The sequence below is a fragment of the Centrocercus urophasianus genome, unplaced genomic scaffold (assembly GCF_019232065.1).
Source record: "Centrocercus urophasianus isolate 14NV4802_14NV808 unplaced genomic scaffold, USGS_Curo_1.0 seq_36, whole genome shotgun sequence".
NCBI classification, from domain to species: domain Eukaryota; kingdom Metazoa; phylum Chordata; class Aves; order Galliformes; family Phasianidae; genus Centrocercus; species Centrocercus urophasianus.
Window position 1 is genome coordinate 2,110,866 of NW_024884933.1, and position 27,540 is coordinate 2,138,405.

At 52.9% G+C, this 27,540-nt stretch overlaps 3 protein-coding genes and 1 long non-coding RNA gene across 7 annotated transcripts in view; 2 read left to right on the forward strand and 2 right to left on the reverse strand.

The window, feature by feature from the left end:
* The window catches only part of TMCO4 (transmembrane and coiled-coil domains 4), a 37,178-nt gene extending 26,128 nt beyond the window's left edge, over nucleotides 1-11,050 (forward strand). The window contains exons 13-15 of one of the 3 annotated variants that reach the window (XR_006170996.1): nucleotides 17-134; nucleotides 723-2,300; nucleotides 2,764-7,425. Coding sequence is in view for 2 of the 3 variants with exons in the window: in XM_042831714.1 (XP_042687648.1) it covers nucleotides 17-134; nucleotides 9,642-10,061 (538 nt within the window). In the remaining variant the exon portion in view is untranslated. Of the gene's footprint in view, nucleotides 1-16; nucleotides 135-722; nucleotides 7,426-9,641 lie in introns of those variants that run through there. The other 2 variants (XM_042831714.1, XM_042831715.1) reach the window with 2 other exon arrangements.
* A 984-nt stretch (nucleotides 11,051-12,034) lies between these two features.
* On the reverse strand, nucleotides 12,035-15,662 carry HTR6 (5-hydroxytryptamine receptor 6). The gene is made up of 3 exons (XM_042831716.1): nucleotides 14,696-15,662; nucleotides 12,699-12,857; nucleotides 12,035-12,615 (listed from the first exon to the last, which is right to left on the reverse strand). The coding sequence occupies exons 1-3, from the start codon at nucleotides 15,422-15,424 to the stop codon at nucleotides 12,202-12,204; spliced, it is 1,302 nt and encodes a 433-aa protein (XP_042687650.1). The 5' UTR covers nucleotides 15,425-15,662; the 3' UTR covers nucleotides 12,035-12,201.
* LOC122167261 lies at nucleotides 12,902-14,634 on the forward strand. Its single transcript, XR_006170997.1, has 3 exons — nucleotides 12,902-13,058; nucleotides 13,733-13,820; nucleotides 14,287-14,634. It is a non-coding gene; the product is annotated as an uncharacterized LOC122167261 (long non-coding RNA).
* A 2,270-nt stretch (nucleotides 15,663-17,932) lies between the features above and the next one.
* LOC122167259 (neuroblastoma suppressor of tumorigenicity 1) lies at nucleotides 17,933-27,038 on the reverse strand. 2 transcript variants are annotated; one of them, XM_042831718.1, is made up of 4 exons: nucleotides 26,980-27,038; nucleotides 20,253-20,447; nucleotides 20,050-20,161; nucleotides 17,933-19,289 (listed from the first exon to the last, which is right to left on the reverse strand). In XM_042831718.1, exons 1-4 carry the CDS (start codon nucleotides 27,000-27,002, stop codon nucleotides 19,035-19,037), a joined length of 585 nt encoding a protein of 194 aa, XP_042687652.1. In that variant the 5' UTR covers nucleotides 27,003-27,038; the 3' UTR covers nucleotides 17,933-19,034. The 2 variants fall into 2 exon arrangements, with proteins under 2 accessions (XP_042687652.1, XP_042687653.1); XM_042831719.1 differs by lacking the exon at nucleotides 26,980-27,038 and adding an exon at nucleotides 20,650-20,883.
* Between the last annotated feature and the right edge of the window lie 502 nt (nucleotides 27,039-27,540).

Genomic DNA, 27,540 nt, shown 5'->3' on the forward strand with positions numbered 1-27,540 from the left:
TTTGCTCTGCTCCTAGGGGAGACTGGCTGCTGGGATTTGTATACAGAACCTCTTCTGTCCAGCTAAATGTTGCTGGCCTCCAGCCAGTCAAGCTGGACGACAGGAGGATGGTAAACATGGACCTTTCATCTGTAGTAAGTACTACTTCTAGTCTCACTTTTCCCATCTGTCCTCACGGTCACTGGTCAGGAGGAAGCGTGATGCTGGGACGGTAGGTCAGCAGCTGGGGAACGTGCAGCTACACATGGCAGCAGAGCAGGTGCAGCCTGCAGCCTTATCTGGATGGCTCCTCCAGCACAGTGCCAGTTCACACGGGGATGATTGCATGCCCTTGTACCTTGGTCCTGGGCCACAGTGACCCTGGTGCAAGAGGCAGCTTGCACTGACAGCTCTGTGGTAGCAGTTTGCTGGTTTGCTGGGCTGTGAGGCTGCTGTGATTTGGGGTACGTGTTTTCAGGAGGCAGGAAGTGTTGCTTCACCTGTTTCACCTGTGTGCATGGTAGACACTCAGCTTCCTCAGAGCTGTCATTACTGATTAGCAGTATTCAACTCGATTATCGTAAGCAAACTAATGATCTCAGTGCCTCATCGTTACACATGAGCGAACTCTTACAGAGCAGATCATGCAGAACTTGGCTTCTGTGTTCATAATCACTGGGATCTTGGGCGTGCAGTCTTGTTTTCCCATATCTTAATGATTCAGCTCATCTTTTACTCTGCAGATTGGACTGGAGGAGCACAAAGCTCAGGGCACATCTGTCATCATTCTTCCTGCTGTGACCCCTCCTGCCTGTTCCCACAAGCTGGTAGCACTGTCAGTGTTGCTCTGGAGCCAAAGGCACTTTTAAATTCTTTCAATTTTTTGAGAACCAGCCTGCTGATCCTAAAAATACCCAACTGTTACCAGCTCGTTTCATTCATTATAACTGAGCTATGAGCCCTTGCCAGAAAACACAGAGCTTAATGCCATACAGATAAAATAAGAACTTCACAGACCAAAATGTGGGCCTCCTAGAAGGAAGTGGTATGGTAGAACCTTTTAACATTGGTCCAGCACTGTAGCTGTTCTGGAATCTTTGCACTTTCCTGGGTTGCCTTGGTTAGCATTTCCACACACTCCCACATTCACTTTTTTCACTATCCCTGGGATTGTCATCAGTCACTTGCCAGTATCTAAATGGCTGAAGAAGCCAAGCAGTGATGACACTGGGGTGATGTTTCCTGTTAACTTAGTCCAGGTTGCTCTCCTCTCTTCAGAGCCTCTCCTTCTGTTGACCTTTTGCTTTCTGACCCTCAAACCCCCTGGAGTCCTGCAGACCTGACCCTGCCCTCAGCCTCTCCATTCTTCCCCAAAGGAACCATTTACCATTCAGCTAAATGAATCATGGCTGCAGAGCTGCAATCTGCTGATCTTCTGCTGTTGTGCATCTGTGCCTGCGCTGCCTGATGCCAGCAGACAATCCCAGCACTGTTCTCATTTCAGAAAGAGCTGACACTTTCACTTCTTTAATCTTACTGCAAAGCACGGGGGGAAAAAAAGAGCAATTCCCACAGCGAGGAAAACGTGTATTAAGTAAGTGTCATTCTCTTGATCCATTTTCCAGAGCATGGAGCTTTATGAAAAGAAACACAGTGTGTTCTGACGAACATTTTAAAAGTAAAAAGAGAGAGCAAGAAGGGGAAGGAAATATTCAGAAGCTCTGTGTAAAAAGTGACAAGTAAGCAAGGATGGATCTTGCTGCAAATGTAGTGCAGTTGCATAAGAGAAATATAGAGAGATGTTTTCTATAAATTGCAGAATACAAGAAATCTGCTTTACTAAACAAAAAAAATCTGTCTTTCTGGTAGAGGAAACAAAACATAAGAACAGCTACAGTAGTTCAGACTAATATCCATCAAGTTCAGTATCCTGCCTAACAGAACATCCTCCTGATTTTTCTACAGAAATAGAGAAGATGGCACTGCACACCCATGGCAATGCATATTCTTATGTATACATGTAAATCAGGTATCTGCCTTGCAGAGAGCTTGTCATTTGGTGCACATTTCAGAGAAATGGAGTGTAATGGCTCAAGCAAAGGAGGACTAAGAGGCCTCCTTCAGCTTCCCAGTAAAGGTTTTTTCTTTTTTTCTTTTTTTTTTTAAACCTAATTCCATAAAATATTTGGAGTTTCCTATCATTTAGATGTCTTATGCAGAAAGATTTATAACCCACAACACACATCTGATTTGAAAAAGGTCCTGAAGTGATGCTGAGACTCCGCTGTCTGTAGATAGTGTTGCCTGAGAAGGGTTCCATGGTGAGTGCCTTCTGCTGTGGGGTAATTCATTGGAGCCTATTGCTTTGCTGCTTCCCCTTATGAGTTTTTCTCTTTGAGCTTTGGCTCTCAAAACATTAAGAATAAATAGAACGACTTGAGAAATGGGCACATTCACAGCCCACAGAGATGGGGCTGCTGAAGAGGAGACAGCTTGATGCGCGTTTCCAGTCAGGGTGCTTGGCTGTATGTGGAAGAGTTTGGCTTGCTGGGATTGCAGAGATCTCGGATGCATCCTGAGATCACCAGACAAATACAGTTCATTCTCAGCTTCAGTGGAAATTAAGCATCTGAAAAACAGGAGTGCTTTTCAATTAAGCTCTCACTGCTTTTGAGGAACAATAATGATGATCGTTAATTGCCTGCTTTTCAGCACAATGAGCAGGCACTGGGATGAGCTTATCCGTCATGCCTTCATTTCTATTTCTGCCCTCAACCCTCACAGACCATCCTGGGGCTCTGCAAAGGACCTGGAAAGACCTGCAAAGAGTGGCTGTGCAGCCACCCAGCTGCCGAGGGACCTTCAGCAAGGACAGCTGCAACATTGGAGTCCTTCAGGTCCCACTGAAACGCAACCAGGGATAGGCAGGGATGAGCAGTGATAGAGAAATAAAGCTTGGGTGATGCAGGGTGCTGAGTGTGAAAGTATTGCACAGACAGCTTCAGTGTTGTGTCATCTCACGGTCCGTCCAGGATGAGCAATAGTCTGGGCCCAAAGGGGTTGCTTCTCTGTGCATCACAATCTTCCAATGAGTGGTGGACTAGGAGACCTCGCTCTGAGCACGAGTTCACCTGTGAGGCATTTCTGGCACGTCTCTCTTGATTAGTATGTGTTGGGGTTTTTTTTTTTCTGGTTGTCAGAAAAAAAAAGAATGAAGGAAGAATGTTCTCCCACTCAACAAATGCAGTTATAAAAGCCTTCCTAATGGTTACAATGGGACTGATTTGTTCAGTGGATTTATTTGACAGCACCTGTTAGGGATACCAAGGAAGTGACTGAGCTGTAATGGATTGATTGCTGTTTGTTCAAGTGGGATATTGTAGATTACATTTTGGACTAACATTTGAATACTGCAGCACTGCTCAGAGTCAGAAGCAGAAGCTCACAAGTCAGGAATGGCTGCTTCTGTTCCTCTGGGCAGTTCTACTGCAGCAAAAAGCAGGGATGAACTCTCAAGCTTGGGGCAATAGGAATGCATGGGTGGAAGTCTGCTAGAGAGCACGTTGGCAGCTAAATTCTCCTTTTTGTGCTTTTCACTGACATGGTGTCTGAATGGCAGCTGCTCAAATCATGCTGGAGCTGATAAATTCCCATAAGGGGAACAACAGAAACGCCACCTGAGATTAAACCCCTCCTTGCTCAAGCACACAGCTGGATGGAGCTGTGGTTTGTACAGCTCACAGACACAAGTGCTTTTCTTTATCTCTAGAGCAGTTGCTGTAACAGGATGTAGCAGCAAAACGTGCACACAGCCGTGTTCTCCTGCAGCATCTCTGCATGACATAAGGCAAAACAGCAGAGCTCGTTTTTAGAATAGTCCATGTCTCACCTTGGCACTCCTTTGCTTCTTCCCTGTGAACCACCTCAAAAGCTTTCTACCTGTTCTTTGCTGTGGGAACTGAGTGCTGGGGAAGCTGTCTTTCAGCAATTGAAAAACAGGAATAACTGATCTCTCTTCCAAAAGCGCTCTCAGAGAGGAGCTCAGTGTTCCTGTTAGAAGGGAATGCAAACAGGCTCCAAACAGTCTGGCCTTCAGCCAGCCAGGTACAGAAATACCAGAAGCAGATGACAAGTGTGAATCTTGTGCAATCCAATTGATTTGGCACTTCTGTGGTTCAGGCGTTTCCCCCAAAATACTTTAAACTGTTGTTTGGTTATTTCTAGTATTCCCAAGACTTGAAGCAAAGAACTAATTGTGGTTACAAAATGGGGATTAATTAAGAACACGGGGAGTTGGAAATGCAAAAGGTTGCCTGTTCTCATTAAACCCTTATTCTACTTGTTTCAAATGAGCAGTGCCACCTCCCATGGTAACAGGAATGAAGAGGATCACAAGAGCAGCAGTGAGGTGCAGAACTTGGCTTCAGACAGTGGCTCCTGGAGAGCGTTCTCTCAAATCTGCACACAGAAAGGCAGACAAATCCAGTCCTCTTCACGGTGTCACAGGGAACTGATCTCCCCTGAAATAACTCCTTAGTGTCTCCTCTTTAGTCTCACAAGGTTTTCTTCTCAATCTATTCAGCATCCCAAATATGTGTTTCTTTTCTTCTCATCCCTTTGTCAGCTGGCAGAAGGGAAGTGCTGTTGGTGGTGGTGCTGGAACAGTTCTTTGGTGGCCAAGTTTGATGATGATTTCTTCCCAGAAGGATGTGCAAGTCTTTGTGAAGACAAGTCTAGTGGTTTGCTAGGCTGTAAGGGGTCTGTCCCTCTATTATTTGGGCTGCACTGGGATATAAAAGCTCACAGAGATGATTGCTTCCTCTTCATGTGTCCCTGCAACCCTGAAGTGGTCAGGCCTTAGTTTTGAGGGGTGTCTCTTGCTGTTGAACACATTTGGGAGCTCCGACGATTGAATCATATATTAAATACATGTTAAAGATGTTTTATCTTCAAGGAGTGGGCACTGACAGTGTTAATATATCGAATCAGAGGAAGGAACTGAAAGGCTTTCTCCAAAAAAGTGCAAACTGAGCTATTAATAACTTTTAGTTTGTTTTCCCTTGGTGGCAGATGAAAACTCAAAGGGCGCAGCTCCTCCTTGCTCCATCACAGACGTACTGCTTAATCTTGATGTACCCCTTGGAAGGCAGGGGATATTTAGCTGCTCCTAAAAGGCAAAGAGAACCATTTTGAAGTACCCTATAAAAATTTGTTCTCATAAAGGCAGACAGTGCAGACTCTGTTCTTGACAGGTTTATAGTGAACAGGTTTGTAGCTGTAGGTTTTGCAAGCAGCCATCCCAATCACACAGCCATTACACAAGGAAAACTGCCAGTGAAAGCAGTGGAAGTTTTTCCTACGTTGTGTTAATAATGTTTGGTTCTGGAAGAGTGGCTACACAAAGAACAGTCAGGTGGATTTAGGAGAATTTAGCTTCCTGTTTCCTCTGTCCTACCTGCTGGTGGTTGAACCCATGCCTTTAAGCCACCCATCCAAAGTTTCAGTCTGGCATGGGAGACAGTAAAGGACAAGAGGCTGTAATCTGCACTGGGAGAATGGCACTAAAGAGCACAGCTCTCACTGAATCACCCACTAAAAGAGAGAGGGCAGTTTGATTTCTGGCAGTGCAGAAGTGGGTGTTGTGACGTAAGGAGGAGAGTTATGCCCTCATAACCCAGGCGTTATCTTGGAAGCTGTTATCACTCTTCAGCCACCACATCATTTCCTCCTTTCAGCACATACAGTCATTTCCATCAGCAAAATGGGAGCGGAGGGAGATGTGAGCCATTGCCCCAGAGTAAGTGCTTGGGATCAGTACAAGTCTCATAAATGGTGAGTCTTTTTGAGCAGTCTGGGATGAGGCACAGGACAGGAGCTGCAGGAAAAGTCATTTAGCGAATGGTGCAGCAAGAACTCGTTCCAACTCACTGGAACTAGCCAGGTTCATGCTTATTTCCTGTACCATTGAGCATAAGTCATGATTTGGTTTCCTAGTCTGAGATTTGGTAAGAGATGTTACCTGTGCTACGGGCAGGTAAGGAAGAGGAGGAGCTGGGGATGCCCTTCAGAGAATGCTGACGCGTGCTCTGCACCCCAGCGCTTAGCTGGTGAAAACTGATCTCATTCCATGAAGCTGAAAATCTGGTCTGTTTTGGTAACGTTTGACTTCCAGATCTCATTATTCCTGGAGGAAGAAGGGGAGAGGAGGGGTGATGGGTCTTTGTCAGAGTCACAGGGGAGGAGTCTCCCCCTGCTGCAGGCACAGTTACACCATCCGGATACGGAGACTTCATCTCATCTCAGAGTCCTCATTTGCAGAAACTGAGCTCCTCTGAAACTTCTCCATCATCCTGACTTGATCAGTGTTGCATCGCTGGTGGACTGCTGTAGTTCATGATGTCAGATTTCTGGGTCTTCCAGGTGCTTCAGTACATTAATGCAGCCTTTATTTTGGGGCATCTCTTTTCCTCTGAGATCTAAGAGATTATGTTCAAACCATTTCCCAGCTACAATTACGTGCCTGGTGTATTCCAGGACTTTAAGACGTTCCTTATACCATCTAATTTAAGTACCTTCTACTTGACTTAGCACAGACAGATAAGTATTGGATTACAGCCACTGTAGGAGTAAGTGGCATGCTTAGTGACAGTGACATGGCTGGAAAGACTCAGTGTTCACACACCACGTAGCTAAAGCTCTCCATCATAGTGCTCTTGGAACTGGCAGAGGTGGGTTGAGAGGAAAACTGAGTTTCTCAGCAATGCACAACTCCAAACAGAAAAACAGTGCTCACCCAGAACTGCCAACATCGACGTGTGCCCACAAAAGGTATCAAAGTTTGGTGGAGAAAAACACAGAGGGAAGTAATGGCATTGGTGTGACACTGGCCTGAGCCCCCAGTTACAGAGGTGAGAAGGATTTGATCAGTGAGTTGTGGCTGAAAGGTGATTGTGTGTAAAAATTACTGTCTTGCTCAAGAAGTGCCACTGAAATTCAAGCAGAACTTTTACCAGTCGAGCTGGTGAATTATTCAATCCAAAGAATTGCAGTTGTGCAAAGGGATGACTTAGAAGCAAAGCCTATTACCTCTGGCTGAATCATGCTCTAATCCTTATTCCATCAGTTATTCAGAGCAGGAATAGAAACATTAAAGAGGAATAATGCAAGAGACATTGAGAGTCTTTTCAAAGTAACTTCAGCTCCACAAAGTTTTCCACCAATATAACTTGTTGCAGATGTCAAATCTACGTTTTTTATTAATCCATTTAAATTCCAGCTTCTGAATTACTGGTCATGTTCACTGTCCTCTGTTCAGGAGAACCTTGCTTCCAAAGAATGAATACTGGAGAATTGTGTTTCTGTGGTAACTCGAGCCAGTCACAGCCTCTTTCAAGGTTTGCTTGATGTTCTGATGGTTCTCATGATGGAATCCTCCCTTCCACTGGCTTTTGCATGCACTCTGACTCCAGCACCGTTCCTCTGGCTGAGCAGTGTGAGGTTGCTGGGTCTTTGCCAAAAGCTTCCAGAAAACTCTGGGGAAAACAGGAAGTTTTGGCAAAACCAAATGTCCTCTATCAGGCAGCACTCTGACAAGTGGGAGAAACTCCAAGCCTTCCAGCTTGGCAAAAGTGCCTGCATTTTAATTGATAACCAGCATAGCTTGGGAGCCCTGCCATCAGCCAGACCTTGCCACCGTATGGAAGCAGAAAGCTGCATGGGTTTTGAGGCAGTATCCATGACTGAGGATTTTTGGAAGGAAGAAATGGAGGCATTTGAGTTTCTTCCCTTAAACTTGTGTTTGTCAGAAGGAAATCCTGCAGATTGTTCACTGGTGATGCCAAGATGAGGAAACTCTTGATGTAAACCGAAAATCGTTCCATCGCTCTGTGAATTGATGGCTCCTCCAGCTGACTGATAGATCCACCTGATTGCTATTATGTCTATAATCAAATTGTCCCAAATTGGTGGTATAAATATTTGGGTTGTGTCTCCAGTGACTCAAAGCACCATCAGTTACAAGAGGGGAGAAGTCACCTTAGCACAGTGATAAACCTAACCCACTGTTTTCATTTCCTTATAACAAGCATAAATTTGTTTGCTTTGGTTACAGGAGCACTTTTCCATTCCTTTTGTTTTGATGTTCCTCCTGCACTTTGTTCTGACAAAGAATCAAACAGCTGTTTATTTCTCTTCAAAGATTTTATTGTCCATTGCAATGTAGAAGTTCCCAGCACACCCAGCAGAAGCATTCAGCTCTTTGCACAGCAGATGGAAACAGGCTTTTGAGAAGTGGAATTGCTCAATTTTCCCACTAGGATGCCTTCACAGCTTGGAAATAGCAGGGAATTTTGCTTGCTGTTCTGTCGGTGATGGTTCAGTAAGATTCCAACCACTGAGGTCATCATCTAGTTCATCTATGACTGCTCCATGCCATGTCACCCAGTGCCACTTCTACCCCAAGCACTGACCACCACAGGTCGATTGTAGCAGCCATAGGGGTTTCAGAACACAGCAAACCAAGAGATCCAGCAGCCCTTCCCAGCCAGTCTGTTGCGTTCTTGTTTCTCTCCACCTTGTCCAACGCTGTGCTCGTTTCCTTCTTTAGCACCAAGCTCTGCTGTGATTTGTACTTTTGGGGAGAGCGTCTCAACAGCCGGTCCACGAGACCCTGGATGGCTGTTTTAATTAACTGATCTGTTCAAAACATCAAGAGCTTGTTGAGCCATCTGGACTGATTAAAGTTGCATATTGCATTACTGACGTGCTGATTAAATCCTTCATTTTGCTCCAAGTCCTAAGTGCCTCCAAATGTTGCCACTCAGAGGCTGCTTCACGCAATTGGGCAGGAGCTCTGCGTTCTGCACTGTGCTTCCAGCTTTGGAGATCTGCAGACTGCTCTGTAGGAGGGTCTTGGCTGTAGTTACCTCTAATGTAGGGCTTGAACAGGACATCTGAATCAGAAAGGGCAGCTTCTGCCTTTAGCACTTAACAGTAATTACCACTGCAGAGGAGGTTTTCTCTCCCTCCTGTGCCCTGACACGAAGGACACATTCCTAACATCTGCATCAGAAGGGTTTATCTTATCGTGGAAATCACCCTACAGATAAATGTCTGGTTATTTGCAACAACATACTGCTGGTTTTAATTTGGTTTATGAACTTAAAACCTCGTGGACTCCCAGTTTTATATGGGACTGATCAATGCACATTTAAATACTGCCTCGTCTTCCAGCCAACACCCTCAGCAGTTGTTGCTCCAGTTACTTTATCTCGATACAAATGAGACGTTTGCTTTTACAAGGAAGCTGAGGCATAGGGAGGGTGTGTAATTTAACTGAGAGCAGGGAGTTGAACTGAGTCAAGGAATCTCCTGCTTGGGAGTCTGTCACCAGGGCAGATCACCTCCTCCTTTACCCTCATGGCACTCAGAGTCTAGTCTTGTCACTCTGCATTTAAACATGCATTTCTCAGGGGTAAAGTGGTCCAGGAGCACAGCCTTGTAGGGGGATTTCCAGAGAATACCACATTCTTCAGACCTGTCCCTTTCAGCCTGTTGGAGCTGAAGCCAGATCTCATGGCAGCGTTGGCTTTTGGGATAGAGGACTGGATTGAGCTGGGCTCCCCGTAGCTTTTCCCTAACTGCACTCCTCCTGTTGCTTGTAGGTCAGTGGCCACCTGGACTACATGAAGCAAATGGACACGATTCTAAAAGCTGTGGGCATTAAAACCAAGGAATGTCAGCAGGAGAAGAAGGGCAGCACCAGACTTTTCTCCCCTCTAGCCAAGAAATCACAAGGAGCAGCAGGCAGTGAGACTCAGGAAGAGGAAAACACTGTGCAGGAGGAGGATGGAGCTGACAGTGACTGCCAAGCCCCCACAACCAACACCAGCGTGAGCTCTGCACTGACACAGCCTGCGAGTGCTGGCACGAGCAGCGATGGCAGCCTGCACCCAGGAGATGAATCCTTGGCCAGCTGTGCTCACCAACAGGATTCCCCTGGATCTCTCTCTGCAGAGAGTTCACCTCCCTGCCCAGCTTGCCCCAGCAGTGCAAAGCAGGCAGCAGGTGATAACACAGACTGAACTGAACCTCCAAACCTCTCCTTGCAGCTGCCACGTGCATTGTGCCCAGCATCAGCTGCACGGAGCCATCCTCGGCCTCCTGCCCTACACAGTCTGCAGAGTTTCCCGTGCAGGGTGTGAATTGCTGCCCTGCAGCTCCCAAGGCTGCCGTGTGGCTGGGTGGGAGACAGCAGAACCATCAGCGAGCCCACGCTTTGCCTGGCCTGCATGGAGGCCAGTTGCAGCTCTTTGTGATGGGCAGGGATGCTCAGCACTAAAACTACTCTCAGAGCACAATCAGTAAAACCCACAGAGCTGAGCTGCAGCTTTCAGACCCTGCTGAGGGCCCAGCACATGGCATCACCGTATCACAGCTCTCACAGCAATCTCCCACTGACAAGAAAAGGCCGATTCTGGCCCAAATCAGCATAGTTCCTCAGGAAGCAGTGGCAGTCCCCTCATTGCCCAAGCTCTTTTATTCTTGAGGGAAGCAGCTGCCACCATTGGGGATCATCTTTCTGGTACTTAGCTCTTGGGAAAGAGGGTGGCTCTGTGGGTATATTTAAGCATGTTGTGGAGAGGGACTCATTGGTAGGTCATTAAAAGCATTTTTCCACTTCAGCTCTGCTAAGCAGAGGGGCGAAAGGCTGAGAGCCTCTGGCTGCCCTCCCCACTCTGCTGCAGGTTTGCCATCATGGCTCTGACACTTTCCAACCAACAAGGTTGTTTCCCTTCCTGCAAACTGATGGTGATGAGTGTCTGAGACCTCGTTACCACTAGGAACGTGCTTTGAGTCCCATAGGTGAAGGATAGCCAAAAACAGAATGGGCTTTTTATGACTTAGTGCTTCGTGAAGCTTTTTCCCTTGCAAGCCAGCAACACATGGAGACTTTCTTCTTGCCATCCCACACACATCTCCAGCCTTAAAAGCCCCCTCTAGTTATATTTTAATGGGTTTAAAATAAAGCTAATACTTGGCATAGAATAAACGTAAACCTGTTTGATTTCTCCCTCCTTCCATAAAGTGAATTGACATCCGCTCCCTTTTTCCCCAGTCTCAAACTGGAGGGACTCAGCTTTACACAAGTTCCTTTTCTGACTGATTTTGCTCCTCAGCCCAAGAAAATGCAGCCTAGCAAGAACGTGGCAAGAGGATAAACTCCCTCCTGTGAGCACCTCTGGGTTTTTCAGCATTAAAACAAGTGCTGTGTGCTACAAATACCTTCCCACCTCCCGATCTGGAATGTTTCATTGACTCAGTGCAATTGCAGCTTGTGATTTTGATTCACTTGCAGCCCTGCCTGTGCCAGCAACCTCCCGAGCTTTCCATACACCTTACCTCTGGATTATTTCTCATGCAGTCGAACACACAGCACAGGAACACAGGAAGACAAGGAATGAGACTTCGCCTGGCGTGCGGTTTTCTTCTCCTGGCCTCCTGTGTTGGAGGGATGCTTGGAGTTCTCTTGTGCAAGTGTGGGCTTCAGGAGGGCAGCCAAAACCTCCTGGTGGAGTACCAGTCCAGGAAGGGCACAGCGACAGCCGACCAACCCATCTCTGATCTGAAAGGCACTTGAGGAAGTATTAGCAGAAAAAAGTTGTTGGTGTTTATTAAGTGCCTGCGGACTGCATTGGAAGAAAAAGGAAAAAAAAAAGATTTCTAAACGGCATCGTCTTCAAATTGATGGGTTGTCAGAGCAAAGTGTGATGGCTGTATGCCAGAAATAGGAAGCTGTGGGATGAAAGCTAAAAGGAAGCTTATTTCGTTCCTTACTACTGTCAGGATACCCGTGGAGCTACAAACAAGCTGAACACCCACACCCGTGTGGAGTATCCAAAAAGCAGCGTTGAGCATTTTGCACCAGATTTAATCCCCCATAGCGCTGCCTGCTCGTGATTACATAGGATGGTTTCAGCATGCTGCAAGTCACTGCTTTCACAGGAAACTGACAGATACAGCCCAGATGAGGCGAGAAAATTAAGTCCCCAGGGGACATGATGTGCTGAGGACTGGAGCAGCCCCGAATCTTGCCCGCGAGTCACGGGACGTGCTTCCCATCTGTTTTTTTCCCCTTGAAGTGAGTTAGGAGTGACCTGCTGGGCTGTACAAGCAGAAGCTGAGCTCCTCCCCTGGGCGCAGTGGACATACCCAGGCTGGCACTCAGGCCTCAGGGGTGCCGAGCTGCCGGCACTGCAGCTCCAGCTCTGGGTTTTCCATCTCAAAAAGGCCGACCAAGCGAGCAGTGGGGGCAGGCAGGGCACCTTCAGCTGCCGGCAGCAGGCTGTGTTCATTTGCCACCGCCTCGGAGACAACGGAGTCGGTCTCAGCCTGCAAGGCGAGGACATTCTTGAGGGACGTGGCCGCACGGGGCCCGCTGTTGGAGTTCCTCATGGAGAGAGAGATGGCGCTGGGCCGGGGCTCCCCGGTGCGCCGGCAGCAGGGCAGGTATTTGCCCATGGCTCTCTTGAAGTCCCTCATGAAGAGCGGGTAGATGATGGGGTTCATGGTGCTGTTGCAGTAGCCCAGCCAGGTGAGCACGTCAAAGAAGCCAGCAGGGACACAGTCACACACTGCCTGGGGAGGACAGCAAGGTCAGCGGCCACTGCCACTGGAAAAAAAGCTCGCTCTGCCAAAAGAAAACCCAAGAACTTGCTTACCTGCGTCACATTGGTGACAAAGAAGGGGAGCCAGGCCACGAAGAACATGCCCAACAGGATGCCCAGTGTCAGGCTGGCCTTCAGTGCCTTCTTGCTGTGCTTGTTCGCAAACCTCCTGCTCTCGCTGCCAGCTGCAGGCTGACTTGGGGCATGGGGAACCTGCAGTGGGAGTTGGGGTGGTGAGTAAGAATTTCTTACCGGACCCTCCTGCCCAAGGGAAGTGGCATTTGGTGCTGCAAATCCTGCAAGAAGATCCCACTCTTACATCCCTTCTGGCAGAGGCGGGAGGACGGCCCACCCCACCACCTCTGTACCATAAATCAGGAAGAGGAAGCAATAGAAAACCTCAACACTGACAAGGTTATTTTTTCCCCTGTAAAACAGGAGCTTTATCATTAAGTGACATAGGAAACCCAGCTCAGTCAGTGCTTTGGTGAGAGTAAAGCGTGCCCCGAAGAGGCAGCTCTGGCTGCTGAGTAGAGCAGCAAAATAATCATATTTTTTAAAGTCATATTTTTTAAAAGTCAAGCATTTCAGCCTACAAACACCGTCACTAACTCAGTTCTCTGTCCCTTCTTGCAATCTAAAATTAATTATTATCTCAGCTCTGCCACGATTAGGTGAGGCTCTATTGCCACTCAGCTTCCTGCCCAAAAAGAGAACAAAAATCCATTTAAAAGCTGACGCTGCATTTTCAGCTGGCCACTCACCCGAGCTGATGCGAGGCTGCTATCAACAACCTACAACCTGCACCCTGCTGGGACGTTTGCCTCATTTCAATTCAGCTGAAAAGTTGGTGGGTGCAGGCTCCCCGTGGCAGAGGAGAGCACCTGGGCATCCCCCAGCAGTACAGCAGTGGGGCCATCAGGCTGTGATGGGTTTGGTTGGGTTGAGTTGAATTTGGTTGAATTGGGCTTGGCGTGGTTGGGTTTGGTTTGCTCCGTAGAGTCCAAAAACCCGTCACCCAGGGGAAAAGAAAACAAACATGTTTTGATATTGCCTGCCTCTCCTTTGATTCTCATTTTCCTTTTCAGAGCCTGGTGCTGCTCATCGTGCACAGGAGGGCTGGCTAGGTCTGAGTCTTGCCTCCTTTCTTAAAAGAGAACAACAAACCAAATCAAGGTACTGCAATGCAATTAACTTTGTCTTTTCCTGTAGGATATGAGGTCAATAAAGCCTATTAGAAGGAATTAAAGCTGTTAGATTTAGTGGCAATTACCTTCTCCTGGAGATATACAGACAGCCCCAGCTGCAGCCACGCTTTGGCTGCAGGAACACACGTGCTGCTGCTTAACCAGCAACCTCAAGTAAAGAGCTATCTTGCAGTTCCTATTGTAGGCCAGGTAACAAAAATAGAACCTGGATGTGCAAAATAAGGTGCCCTCCAGAATTTCCTATTTGCTGTTTAAGCTCCTTTCCCCCCCATGCGGCTCGCACCCACCACAGCCAAGATTTGCTAGTTGAAAGTCAGATAAGATTAAAGCCCTCTGGGATGAGCGAAGCGGCATTTATTTTGTACCACTGAGCATTTTTGCATCTGAATTTATTTCTCTGCTTCTGCTCATGCTGTTCCTGTGCTCCTGAGCAGCTTCAGCGCTCAGCATCACTGGGATGAATGTGGGCACCACCGCAGAGCCACCGTCCTCCCTCTGTGGAGGTGGGTGTTGCCCCAGATCCCCACTCTTATCCAGGAGAACAAGAGATGCTGCTGATGGCTGGCAGCGGTGGATTTGCTGCTTGCAGGCTGCAGGAGTGTGACGAGGGCTGTGTGCTCCTGTCCCATCACAAATGCATGGCTCCCCACTGCACACCTCCTCTCCACAAGGAGCCCACCTGCGTTCTGGGGCTGTGACACGGCGCATGGGAACAAGGCACACGCTGGAGCCCCCCATACTCAGATTCAAGCTGCGTGGGCTTCCCAGCCTTCCCTGCTCCCTGGCTCCTGCAGAGGGCGCCGTCACCGTTTCCCCACCACCCCCCCAGCTGCAGACCTTCACCTGCTCCGTGCTCTCGTCGGTGGTGGCAGTGGCCACGTTGGAGGCGAGGGAAGCCACCTGCACGGCTTGCTTGCGAGCTGCCAGGAGGATGCGGCAGTAGGTGAAGGAGATGGCGGCAGATGGGAGGAAGAAAGTCAGGCAGGAGGCCACCAGGGCGTAAGGCAAGCTGACCACCAGCCGGCACTGCTCCTCGTCCCCCCGGGAGGTGACATTTGGGGACCAAACCTCGAATTCCAGCTTGTGCCAGCCCAGTTTGATGGGCAGGAAGGAGGCCAGAGCAGCCAAGGTCCAGGTGGCCAGGATGAGCCAGAGGGCCCTGCAGGATGTCATGCGCAGCTTGTATTTCAGAGGGGAGATGATGAGCAGGTAGCGGTCCAAGCTGATGACGCAGAGGTTGAGGATGGAGGCGCTGCAGCACATGACGTCGAAGGCGTACCAGAGGGAGCAGAAGTCTCCCCTCAGCACCCAGTGGCCGTAGAGCTGGTTGAGCATGGCGGGGGGCATCACCACCAGCCCCACCATCAGGTCGGACATGAAGAGGGACACCAGGAAGTAGTTGGAGGTGTTGCGGAGGGAGCGCTGGGTGACGATGAGGAGGATGAGGAGGAAGTTCCCAGCTGTGGTCAGCAGGATGATGAAGCAGAGGAAGGCGGCCATCCAGCTGCTCCCCACCAGCAGTGAGCGCTCTCCCAGCACGCTGGCATTGGGGGATCCCAAAATGCCCTCCATGAGGAGCGGGGCAGCGGGGCTGGCTCTGCAGCTGAGGACCTTCTCCACCTGTGCTAGGTGATCATGGCAGGCGCCGGCTCCAGGGGATGGAGCTCCATCTCTCCGGCTGTCCTCCTTGCTGCTCTCTTCTCCCTCTCTTCCCCTGCTCTCTCTCTTCACTGGCAATCAAGACAGAGTGACATTTCCAGGAGCCGATGAGCAGCAAGGTTCCCCTCCCAGCTACTCACAGCCAGGCTTCTGCTCGTCCCTGCAAATCCCCTCCGTGCCGGGATGTGCCCGGACAGCGCTGCTGGACGCCGAGGATGCCGTGGGCACCGGGGGAGCTCTGGACGGGAGGACACGCCGGACTCTGTGATGCTCTGCACCAGGGAGTCAGACGGACCACGCAGCGCTGGGGACGCTCAGCTCTCAGCTCTCAGCTCTCCGCTGCCTTCGCCCACCTGCAGGGCTCTGCCCCACCGACCTCCTCCGTGCCTGAGCTTTGCTGCTGCAGCCGGAGACGGCGAGGAGAGGCAGAGCAGCCCTGGGGTGGGCGCGGGGATGCTCCCAGCCACGCTCAGACGCGGGGAGGAAGATGCAGGAGCACGGGAAGCCGCCCGGCGGTGCCTGGCCCCCGGCAGAGGTGCGTCGGGCGTGCGGGGATGTGCGTGAACGGTGTGCGTGCAGCAGCCAGCCAGACTTTTACCTGCTGCTCTGCGATGCACAGTGCAGGATGCAGAAATGCCGATACGGAGGAGGTGGGGCGGAGGGGAGAGGAGGAGATGCAATGAATTGCTAATGAACACGGGGATTTGGGCTAAACTGCGAAGTGGCAGCCAGAGAGTTCCCTTCTGTGCCTTAAAGACACAGCCTGCACCGTGCTCTGCCTCCCCTCTGCCGTGCAGACCCCATGCTCACTTTGCAGGCCAACAGCGCTCTGAGGCTGAGCCCGACCGCCAGTGCTGAGTGCAAGGTTCCGTCCTCAGTGCCGGCTGACGAGAGCAAAATTTTGCATAACCAAATACAGAGCAACAAAGCCTGCATCCAGTACCTGCAGCTGCCCTCTCAGACAGCAGCCAGAGGCAGGCAGGGGGCTGGGTGGGCCCAGGGCGACTTGCCCCTTTGGTAGCAAGGCTGAGGACCCTACGTGCCCCAGCAGCTCCTCCATCCCATCCTCCAGAAGATGCTTCCAAATCTTCAGGTGCCATCGAGCAACCTGAGCTCCCACCTCCACCTTTCACAGTCAGTACCTCGAGGTGCTTGGCAGACACTGATCGTTTTCTTCTCGTTGCTGGCAGGGTTTGTCCTTCAAATGGGCTCAGGACCCACTGAGGGCACCGCAGCCACAGGCACCGACCTCAGTGCTGATGGAGAGATGGGACAATGGGACACCCCTGCATCTCCATGGCCACAGCAGCAGCGAGTTGTGAGGATGTGCCTGTTTGACCCTAACACACTGCCTGTGATACCAGTGGGAAACAAGAACATGAATGAAGGGAAGGAACAGAACTTCATCTCTTTATCAAGATCTGCTTCGCTAATCTGCTTTTCACCAACTGTCCCACTTTTCCTAGCAGCTGAATGGGAGTGCCTGGCCTGGATGCCATCTGCAAGACAGAAGGGAGGTGCACAGCAGGACTCATCTCTGTGTGTGAGGAGCACGGTGCTCCCCCCAGCAGTGTGCCACTCCATAGCTGCTCAGGATGAGCTTCCCTGGGTGCCTGCGCATGGCTTCTGCCCCTTTGCATCTGCAGGATCTCCTCCTGGGACGCTCTGCTCCCATGCAAACCTCCCCAGCCGGCCCTGCGTCACGCTGTCCTGGCAGGCAGCCCGGGGCAGAGCACGCACACGCGAGGCTCTGATCGCAGCAGGAGGTTGCTTTAGAAATGCGTTTGTACCAGGAAAGCCTCACTTCCTCGTCCCATCTGTGCTGGGAACAAGCAAGGAAACCCACCCTGAGCCCACGCTGTGGCGGCCTCCCAGCTGGGATAAATCACTGCAGCGGCACACGTTTATCCCAGCTGGGCCACGCTGCTGCTCCAACGCCCTGCTTCCTTCTCAGCACCGCTGCACCCCAAGCTTGGAGCATCTCAGCTTCACCGCAGAGCTTCTGCTCCAGAGCAGACTGAACAAAGCCTGAGCACCTGAGCATGCTGCATTCCCTCCAGCAACTGGAGCCTGACGTGAAGTCCTGGTCCAAGCTTGTCTTCCTCCGGCCCAGAAGCGCTCCTGGAAGCCGCAAAACGTGCTGGATCGAGAGTGTCACCTAGTGGCAACAGAACCGACCGAGGTCGCACGAACCCGCAGGGAGCCCGTGCACAGCCTACGAGAATGGGACCAGAACTGCAGACACGGGCCAGGTGCTGCATCCCTGCGGTTGGTTTTCCTTCCAGCGGCTCTCCCTGCTCTTGAAGGGAAGGCAGCAGAAAGCTGAAGGGAACCGTGGCTCTCCTTGTGCTCTCCTGCACTGCCTGGTTCTGACATCCAGCTTGCTGCCGAAAACCAGACAGGCATCAGAGCGCCCAGAAATGGAAGTCAGAACTAATTTATTTAAGAAAACAAAACCAAAAACCAACAAAAAACACAAACCAAAACTTGTACAAAGGAGAGGGAGGCGTCGGTTACAAGCTCTGGAAGCTCTTGTCAGGACAGTGCCAAAGAAATTAGCTTTATACAACAGAGAGAGGGGTAGCAGGAGGGGCCCCCACCCTGAGCCCAGCCCCGCATCTGCAGTGGGGTCCAGAGCAGTCCCTACAAAGGTCCATCAGCATCCCAGGACTTGTCCCCCTTCTCCCTCCACCACAATTAAAGTGCAGCAGGGAAGGAGGGGAGAGGGGCCAGCTCCCACCAACACCACCCCAGCACAGGCTGTGAAATGTGAAGCCCCAGTGCCCATGGCACAGTGCATCTCCCTCACCCTTGCGAGCTTTGTGGTGGCCCTGAGGACCAGCAAGGAAAGGGCTCTGGCCACCACGGCTCCCAGCAACCTCACACACAGCCGCAGAGGCACAGCCAGGGCAAAATGCTCCCTGTGAGTTACCTCACACAAAGGCACGGGGGTTGAAGTAGGACCCAGCGAGCGCCAGGAGGAACAGCGCGCCCATGCCGAGCCCAGGCACCCCAAGGCAGTCAGGGGAAGCACGAGGAAGAAGGGAGACCCCCATCCCACAGAAGAGATGTGCATCTCTTGTGTGGCTGCAGGGAAGCCACGTCCCTTCTTCCTCCAGGCCAGGCAAGAGCCACGTACAGAAGAAAAGCCCAGAGGGCTCATCGAGGGCTCCACAGCAGGCTGAGGATCCTGCAGACAGCCCTGGGGAGCCCGGCTCGGCTCCCACTCTCTGCCAAAGCCCCCTCTGCCCACGTCCCCGCTCCTCTCAATATATTATTACTATGATGTGCAAGTAGTTTTGCATCAGAAACCCCCAGCCCTCCTGTGGCCCCGCTGCTCCAGCCCCACGTCCTGCCCGTGCCTCAAACCGCTCCTCCAACCCCAGGGTGTCGTGGAGAGCAAAGCGTGAGGGTAGCTATTACACAGGAAAGCCTCTACCACCCCCCTCCCTCCCCAAGGCCCGGCCCTCTCCCTCGCACACACTGCCTGCCCGCGTTGCAAGGACAGTCCGCGAGGGCCGGGTCACTCGTCGCCCTCCTCCTCGTGGTGGTGGTGGCTGGAAGCGGGGGGCTCTTCTACCTCCTGCTGGTGGTGGCCATAGTGGTGGGGGCCGGGGCCCTCCGCGGGCATGTTCTCCTCCGCGTTCAAGTAGACGTTGAACAGGGCTCCCTCGTGGCTCGGCTCCTTGCCGCAAGCCTGGCAGCTGCAGTGAAGTATCTTCTCCACCAGCTTGTCAACCCTGGGGATCTCGTCGTTGCCTGGGCAGTCCAGTGTCACCTGGGGAGAGGGATGAGGATACAGTGAGCGCATGGGCTTGATCCCGATGGCCATCTTGACCTGCCCCATGCACAGCAGACTCAGGGTATTTTAAGCTAGAAATCGTGGCTTGCTACCCAAATAGTCATGGTCACAACACGAGGGTGCTTGGAAACATCTTGCAGCTGCAGAGAGGTGCTGTACCAACTGGGGAAATGAAATGGCTGAGGCGGGACCTGCCCCCAGGCACTGCAGGCACAGCAACATCAGCGGTAACTGCAGAAAGCACGGAGCCAATAATCTCAGCTAGTTTGGCTTGAGCCATCTGCCCAAACGACTGCGTCCAAAGCAAAGCAGAGAGCTGGAGGCAGTGCCCTGGTTGCCCAAACCTCCCTTGGAGATGCTTGTGGTCCTTCCAGGATCCATGTGGCAGGAAACAGATGCTGGGAGGTTTGGGGGTGACTGGCAGGAGGTGACTCTTAAGTCAGGAGCGGGTGACAAAGGGGAGTGGTGGAGAGCAGGGGCACGCAGGATGAATAATGCAGGGACTGGCAGAGGATGCTTCTTCCTACACTGACAAATGCACCGTGCATCACCACAGTCACGCTGCTCCCAGCAGCCCCTGCCACCCAAGCGTCTCAAGCCAGGGCAGAAACACCCGAGGCAGCCTGGAGGAAACTGCGAGCAGAGCAACCTCAGGGAAAGAGAATGACTTCCCCCAGAGAGGCAGCAGTGCAAAGCAGAGAGCAGAAAAGACAGAGGAGCAGGCAGGGATACTTACAATTTCCCACATGGACTGCGCCGGCATGCAGGAGTCGCAGTGAACCAGGGACTCTGTGGACTGAGGGAAGGTGTTGGGGACACTGTAGCTGAAACACTGCCCCAGGCAGGCCCTGTGGAGACAGCGGGACGGGGGAGGGCTCAGGGTGGCCGCCTGCTCTTCCCGATGAAGGCAGGAAGAGGTTTGGCATGTAGGATCCCTACCTGTTCTGGATGGACTTGGACTCGCAGCCGCTGTGCCCCACGATCTGGGTGATGTTCTTGGCCTCACACCAAGCGCTCTTGTCCGGGAAAAGGGCGAGTTTGTTGATGGGAGGTGGTGCAGCCAGGAGAAGCGCTGGGAAGAGAGCTCCGACCACAAAGCGGAACATCATGGCCAGCTCTGCCGAAAATCTGCAACTGGAGCCAGGGAGCAAAGCGTTAGCAGGAGGGAAAACAGGCAAGCTGACCCATCTCCAGCCCCGCGGCAGCTCCTGGCGGGGGCGCGCACACGAAGCGCTGCTCAGGGAGCGGGACGCGCCGCTCTGCCTCTCCCCTGCAGCAAACCCTGTCTTCCGAGCTCCGTGCCAGGAGTAACAGCAGGCTTTCCACCACATCTTACCCAAGGACAGGCTGGAAGGAGTTTGCAAAACAAAAGCGTCGCCACCGCAGCCTGCGCCAGGTTGGAGAGCTCGCAGACCGCAGAAATGTTTGTGTTTGAGGAAGGCGCAGACTTGCCCGCTTCCGCTTCTCCCACCTTAAAAGCCAAAGCCACAAGGCTTCCCAGCAGAGACAAACCGCTTTCCCAGGAAGGAAAACCGCTCTTCTCCTAGCAGCGCGCAGCAGGTGTCGCTGCAAGGCAGCGGGGAGACGAGGAAACCTCACTGCGGAGGCAGGAAAGCACAGAAACGGCCGAAGGAGCGCCGATGTTTACAGAGCCGTGCCCGTTCGGCGGCGCTGTCCGACGGTTCTTCTGCGGATGGGTCCGCAAACAAGGGGGGTCCCGTGCCCGCCCGGAGGAGCTTTGCTCGCAGCGGTGACGGCCGGGGAGGTGGCAGCACCCCGCAGAGATCCCTGCCAGCTTCCGTGCGGGCCGAGGTGCCGGCGTTAACTGGGGTCACCGGGGAAAGGCAGATGGAACAGCATCACAGGAACAGGGACATTTTTTCCTTCGTGGGGTTTGGATCGAGCCGTAGCGAAAGGCAGACGTTTGTACTTTCTAAAATATTTGTTAGACCCGTGTTATTTGTTATTTCCTTCTATTTGTTTATCCAGACAAAGATCCAAAGCCCACACTGGAAAGACTCCCATTGATTCCCATGGCTCCCAGGCCCAGCCCTCTAACGGAAAGGAAGAACGCCGTGTTTATCAGCCCGGGCCTCTGGGGTCAGCTCTGCTTGGAGTCCTCCCAGCCGTGCACTCAGCCCTTCCGCGCCATCCTCATCAGCCTGAGGGCCACCAAGTTTGTCTGGACTGCTGGGGCTTTCAGAGCTCAGCTCTGCTGCTGTAAGGCCGTTACAGGGGAGAGGGTCCAGCCCTGGTAGCCCTCTGCTGAGGCTGAGCTCCGGGTCTGACTCAGGAACCCTTCTTCACAAGGGACACGGAGCGAGCCGCCTCCCTGCCCTGCATCCCAACACAGCAAAGCCCTCCTCCCTGGCCCCACCATCTCTGAGCAGAGCAGGTCGGGGTCTCTGCTAACTTTTCTTACTTGCTGACCGTACAGGAACTGAAATGATATAATGTAGCACCACTTCTGTAGGCCTGGTCCGTGCAAAGCAGGCTGTGCAGGTTTTGGTTGGAGAGGAGCAAAAGGTTTCAGCCCCTGAACTCACGTCGCCGTTAATGAGAGCGGTGTGATTAAACTTTTGTCCTGCAGACAATTCTTAGGGCTCATTTCCCTCAGAATTCTTTCCGTTTCACTAGGCAAATTCTGAAATTTTCTGCTGAGGAAAACGCAGCTGAGCTGCACACACTGCGTTCGCTTGGTTTTCTGAAACAAGCATCACTCATTCCTCAAATGCCAGCGGCTCTGTGCTGAGGAATCCCACTCCCAAAGGCAAGACCGAGATCAGAGCCGGGATGTGACCCAAACAGCAATTGCAAACCCCCTGGGGAACAGCTGAAATTCCTCAGGAGTCAGCACGCAAGTTCACTTCCACATGCCCAATTAGAAAGCAATTTCCTTCCTTCCAAAGAAGGTGGTGGCTGTTTTTTTCCAGGTTTCTCTGCATGCACACATGGCGGCAAAGAGGCAAGCAGCTCCAATGGAGCATCCTGCTGCAGCCTGGCTCAGCAGATACCAGGGATCACCTGGAGCACCTGGGATCCTGCCTCCGATCCGGAGAGGAAGGCGGGTGAGGTTGTGCTCTGCTAAAGCACAAACCCTGGCCTGGAGTCAGGAAAGCACTTAAGCACATGCTGAAGCCCTCTGCTTTCCTGAGCAAGGGTGCCTTCACGACCACGGCCCCAGCAGCGTGGGGCTGGTGCTGTTTGCAGAGGGGCTGCAGAGGCACCAGGCACATTTACAGCAGTGCAGCTGAGTTTGGGAGGGAGCTGGGGCTGGAAGCAGCCTGCTGGCAGCTGTGCCTCTTTCTCTGGCATCGTTTGAACCAGCCAAGCAAACAGAGCTGCCATGAAAACCATCCATCTGACAGCAGCCACAGGGCGGGGGACAAAAGCACCGCTTTCCTTCTCCTCCCTGGCTGCGAAGGGAAGTGAGAAAGGAAGACGAGGTATCCGAGCAGGTTTGCAAACCCACCATTACATAAAGGCATTGAGCACATTCCTCAGTGACAAGCTAAATTACATGGTGCAACCCCTCAAGGAACAAGTGTGTGCTCCCCAGCACTGAACCCAAGCCTGGCCTGCTGGCAGGGCCAGCACCACCCTGAGCACAGGGCCTTTCTCCTCTCCACAGCAGGGCACGGATTTTTCTGGTCAAAGCTTTCCAAGCAGAAAATTCAGCTCAGTTCTGCAGATCATCAGCCCTGAAGGTCTCCCCCTTTTGGAACTACAGCTTCCCCTGCTGCCCGTCCCCAGCTGCATTCCTTCCCTCCCTCGCGGTGCCCAGGCGCTGCCCTGAAACCTGGGGTCACTCCTGACCACCAAGATTCTGAAGCCAGAAGAAAAACGCTTCTCTCACAGCCCTGCGTCCTCTCCCTGATGAAGGAGCAAAGAAATGACTCAGCCCTGGAGCCTGGCACATCCCGGACTCCGGAGACAAACAACATGCGTGCAGCTGCAGCTTCGGAACCCAAAGCCCTTTTTCCAGCCACAACCTGCACCCGCGGAGCCAAAGGGCAAAACATCCGTGGCCAAAGGGTGTCAGCTCATGGCAGAGCCTCCTGGGAGCTGGGGGTGTGGAGGTGGAGCTTTGGGCAGCCCTGAGGACTTTCCGAGCCCTGCAAGGAGAAGGAGAACGGTTCCAAGGATGCCTGAAAGCAGCTGGGAAATCTGCATCGTCCTGCCGGCCGGAGCGCAGCAATCACAGCAACTCCCTGCGAGGCCGTGCTCCCACCACCCAGCCCACAGCTGTTCCCAGCCATTTGGAAACTGAACACTTTGGGAGGGAAGTAGGAAAAAAAAAAGATCTAATCAGTGTTACCCTGTTTTTCCAGAGGGGAGGTGTAGACTGTGATAGAAGACGAGCCTGCAGGTGGACGTGGGGAACGTTTCATGAGTGGTTTCATGTGTTTATGTGTGTTTTCCTCAGCCAGGATCTCGCAGTTTTGCCAAAGGCATAAAAATGGTGACACAGGTATGCGGTGCCCATGGCCTCACACACAGCATCGCAGGTTGTGCGAGACAAGGAAGCCCTGAGCTTTATAAACATCGCCTACCACGGCTCAAAGCCCACCGTACTGCATGGAAACAGAGTCGGCTCTTGGCCACAAAAACCAGAAAGCACCAGATCCTTTTGGGGCTCCATTGCTGTGCCAGCCGTGTCCCGAATTAACGTGAGCGATGACATGATAACATCACCAGGGGAGAGGGAAGAGATCAAGCTTGAAAGTGGTTAGAGGTAATTCTTCAGGACAGCAAGACAGAAATGAGTGCTTAAGTGAACGCAGAAATCCCATCCGAGAGCTCAGGCCTCGCTTTGCCGAGCTGCAAAATCCGGGAAGAAACAACAAAACGAAAAGGGAGCACCCTGAGATGTTTAAAATGCACAAGGACAAATCCTGAGAGCTGCTGCTAACGGAGCAAACGCTGCCTCGCTTCTCACTGTGGAACATTTCTCACTGCTCCTTGCAGAAGCAGGAGGTATCAGAGCTCCCCGTTCTGTAATGTGCTGATTTCCACTCCAGCACGGCTGGCTGATTTGCAGGGATAAAAGCAGTGCAGCACATCGAAATCCCTCTCCCCTCCAGAATTCACTTTTGGCTTCTCAGCTGCGCGCCAAGTGCCTGAAAAACCCAACTGATGCAGCTGGAAAGAGAAACCCAAGCTCCTCTGCCTACAAGAGTCATTGGAAAGCTACTTAACGACCGAGGCTTAGGATGGGGTCTGAAAGCAGCACTGCTGGAAGGACACGGACGGGCCGTGGTGGAGGCGAGAGCAACATAAGCAGCTTCTGGAATCATTTCAGTGGGTTGATCTCTCCAGCGTCGCAGCCACGGCCAGGAAAGCGCAGCGACCTGAAGCGCTGCCCTCTGCCCCGTCTCTCCTCCAGGCACCCGCAGCAGCACTGCAGCTGCACACCGTGCTCACATGCCCAGACCTGAGCGAGGCTCAGCTCCCGCCCGCCTTCCACCCCACGCCGCTGTTTCCCATGCGCTGCCCCAACATCACACACCGCGGTCGTTCAGTTTCACTGTTCCTACATCAGCCCGTGTGGAAGGGGCCGCCTCGTCCCTGCACACCCCTCTTTTTCGGGTGAAGCCAGCGCTCCTGAGGCCGGCAGCGAAGCTGGGAAGGGTCCCAGCGGCGCTCGCTTTTCCCGGTGTGAGATTTGAAGCCGGCGCAGCCGCATCCCCGGGGTGCTGGCTCCCAGCAGGCCCAGCTCTGCTTTCACTTAGGAAGCGGGACCGGCTCCTCCGAATGACTCCGCCGGTGCAAATGAGATCAGAATCTGGCACCGCTCATCCTACTCAAAACAAGCCTAACTGGAACCAGATAAAACCAGTTTGAGTAAATAGTGGCCACCGGGATGATGATTTCTTTTTGCTGAGCACACCCGCGGCGCAAGGCCGGCTCGCAGCCGGGGATGGGTGTTGTCTCGAATGCCAACCGCGCTGGCTTTCGGCTCGGCCGCTCATTCATTACCAAACTTGCATAAAGAATCGAGCCGTGCCCTGTGCGGTGCGATCGGGTTCCAAGCTGACAGCGGGAGGTGGGAAGAGGGGGCAGAACAGGGACGGCTCCCCAGCGGCGGTCCTGCTTGGGCCACATGCTGGCCGCAGCCAAACCGAGGGCAGAAATGCGGTGCTGCTGTTCCCCCCGCTCGGTTAATCTCTGTTTTGATCCGAAATCCATCGCCTGCACTGTTTGCCCGCGGCATTCAGACGGGAGAAGACACAGCGGCGGCTTTCAGGGCCAACAGAACCGCTCGCAGCCCCGCTGCTGTTTTCAATGACTCCCAGGCGCTGGGGCTGACCTCACACTTGACATTCAGACGGTCTCTCCAAAACTGCAGCGCTGGGCCCAGCGCACGCAGCGAAGGTCGATAAGAGCCGGATCAAAGCGGCCGAGCCATTCCTCCCTCCAGCTGCACTCCTTTCCCTGCCGCGGAGACGCAGCCGGGCGCTCCAGAGGCTGAGCTCCGTCACCCTCTTTGCAAGACCACAAACTCCCCAAGATGGAATTCCGAGCTGAGAGGTCAAGCCAAGAGCTCGGATTCTTCTCGGGGCTGTTTGCAAACACTTGGGATTTTTATACTGAAGGCAAATTCCGTTTCCCGTCCTGAGGTTTTGCAAATTTGAGGCGAGCTGCTTTGTTTTTGAGATGGGAAACTGCCTTCAAAAAGCAAAAGTGCCAGCTGTGGGCAGAAGAGTTTTGGCTGGTGGGACACTGCAAAGAGGATGCGAAGTTCTGAGGCTAAAAATACAAGGAAAACCCTGCTTGTTTCAGCGAGGTGCTGATTTTTCTTTTCCCAAAAGAACCCGTATGGCAAAGCTGTGGTGCCGCAGCTGCACCAACAGAGCACACAGTCTGAATTTTGAATTACGGGGTTAATCCTGTACTAAAGAGTTAGTCCTTGGGGCAGAGCATAAGATTCTAAGGGACGGTGCCCTCGTGAGATGTTAGCAGGCAAGTTAAGGCATAAGGGATTGTCCGGATCAATTTTACTGCAGCTTTAATGAGCTAATCTGCATTCTGGCCCCAAAACATGCGCAAGAAAAAGAGAAATCTCCCCAAATGGGCAGAGTGTTGTAGTGAGCACAGAACGACTGCTGCAAATGCTTGTAAAAATGGAAACACCGCGTTACGGTTCAAGAAGCAGCCACAGATAGTTCAGATAAAGGGCTTCATCGGGTTCCAGGAAAGGCAAAAGCTGCAGGATCCATTCTCAGGGCAAACTTTTCAAGCGAGAGAAGCTGACTGCCGCTGGGAAGACCTTCCTCTGCGCTTCCCAAACGGCCGCTCGTCCTGCGCTGCTCTGCGAACCGACTCGCCGCGCATTGCCGTTCAAAGCCCCGGAACGGACGGGAAGAACTCTGCCCCGCAGATGCGCTTCCATCTCCCGTTCTCTTATTTCATTCGAGCTAACAGGCGGCGGTGAAAATAGTTTAATGACCGCACGGATCTCCCGGAGTCCGCCCCGTCTGCGAGCGATTCGTGCCGGTGGCAGCGCCCTCATCAATCGCTCGGGGGAGAACGGGGGAGAAAACGAGGCAGAAAATCGAAGGGCAGAGAAAGCGAAGCGGGCCGGCTGGGTGCGGGGCGCGGGGGGGAGAGGGCGGCTCGGGGAGGGGTGGGGATCCCGGAGGAGGATTCCCGGAGCAGTACTCACCTCCCAGGAGACGGCGGGCGCATCCCATGGGCTCCGGGGCCGCGGGCGGCGGCTGCGGGCGGTTACGGCCCCGCGGTGCCCGGCGGCTGCCGCATCCTCGGCGCCGCGGCCCCCGGAGGCGCGGGGCGGGCGGGAGCTGCCGCCTCCCTCCTTCCCTCCCTCCCTTCTTTCCTCCCTCCCTCCTTCCCTCTTCTCCTCCCTCCCTTCTCCCCGGTGCCGGGCTCCGGGCGGTGCCCCCGGCCCCGCCGCCCGCTATTGCACAACCGGGACGCGGGGGGGGAGGAAAGCGAAAGGAGGGGGAAAGAGGGAGGGGACCGCCGCCTCCTCCTCCTCCTCCTCCTCCTCGGCTCCGAGCGAGCCCCACAGTGCCCTTCTGAGCCAGCGAACGGGCCGTGGGGCGAAGGGAAAGCTGTGCGCGGAGGTGATTTCCCAGCGCTCGCTTCCAGCGGTGACATAAACAAAGGCTGCGCTTGGCTCGCTGAACGCAAACGCTTCCTATTAAAACGTCGTATGTAATAGAGAGGGTTTGGGGCAGAGGCTGAGCCACGGCGAAGGCTGTGG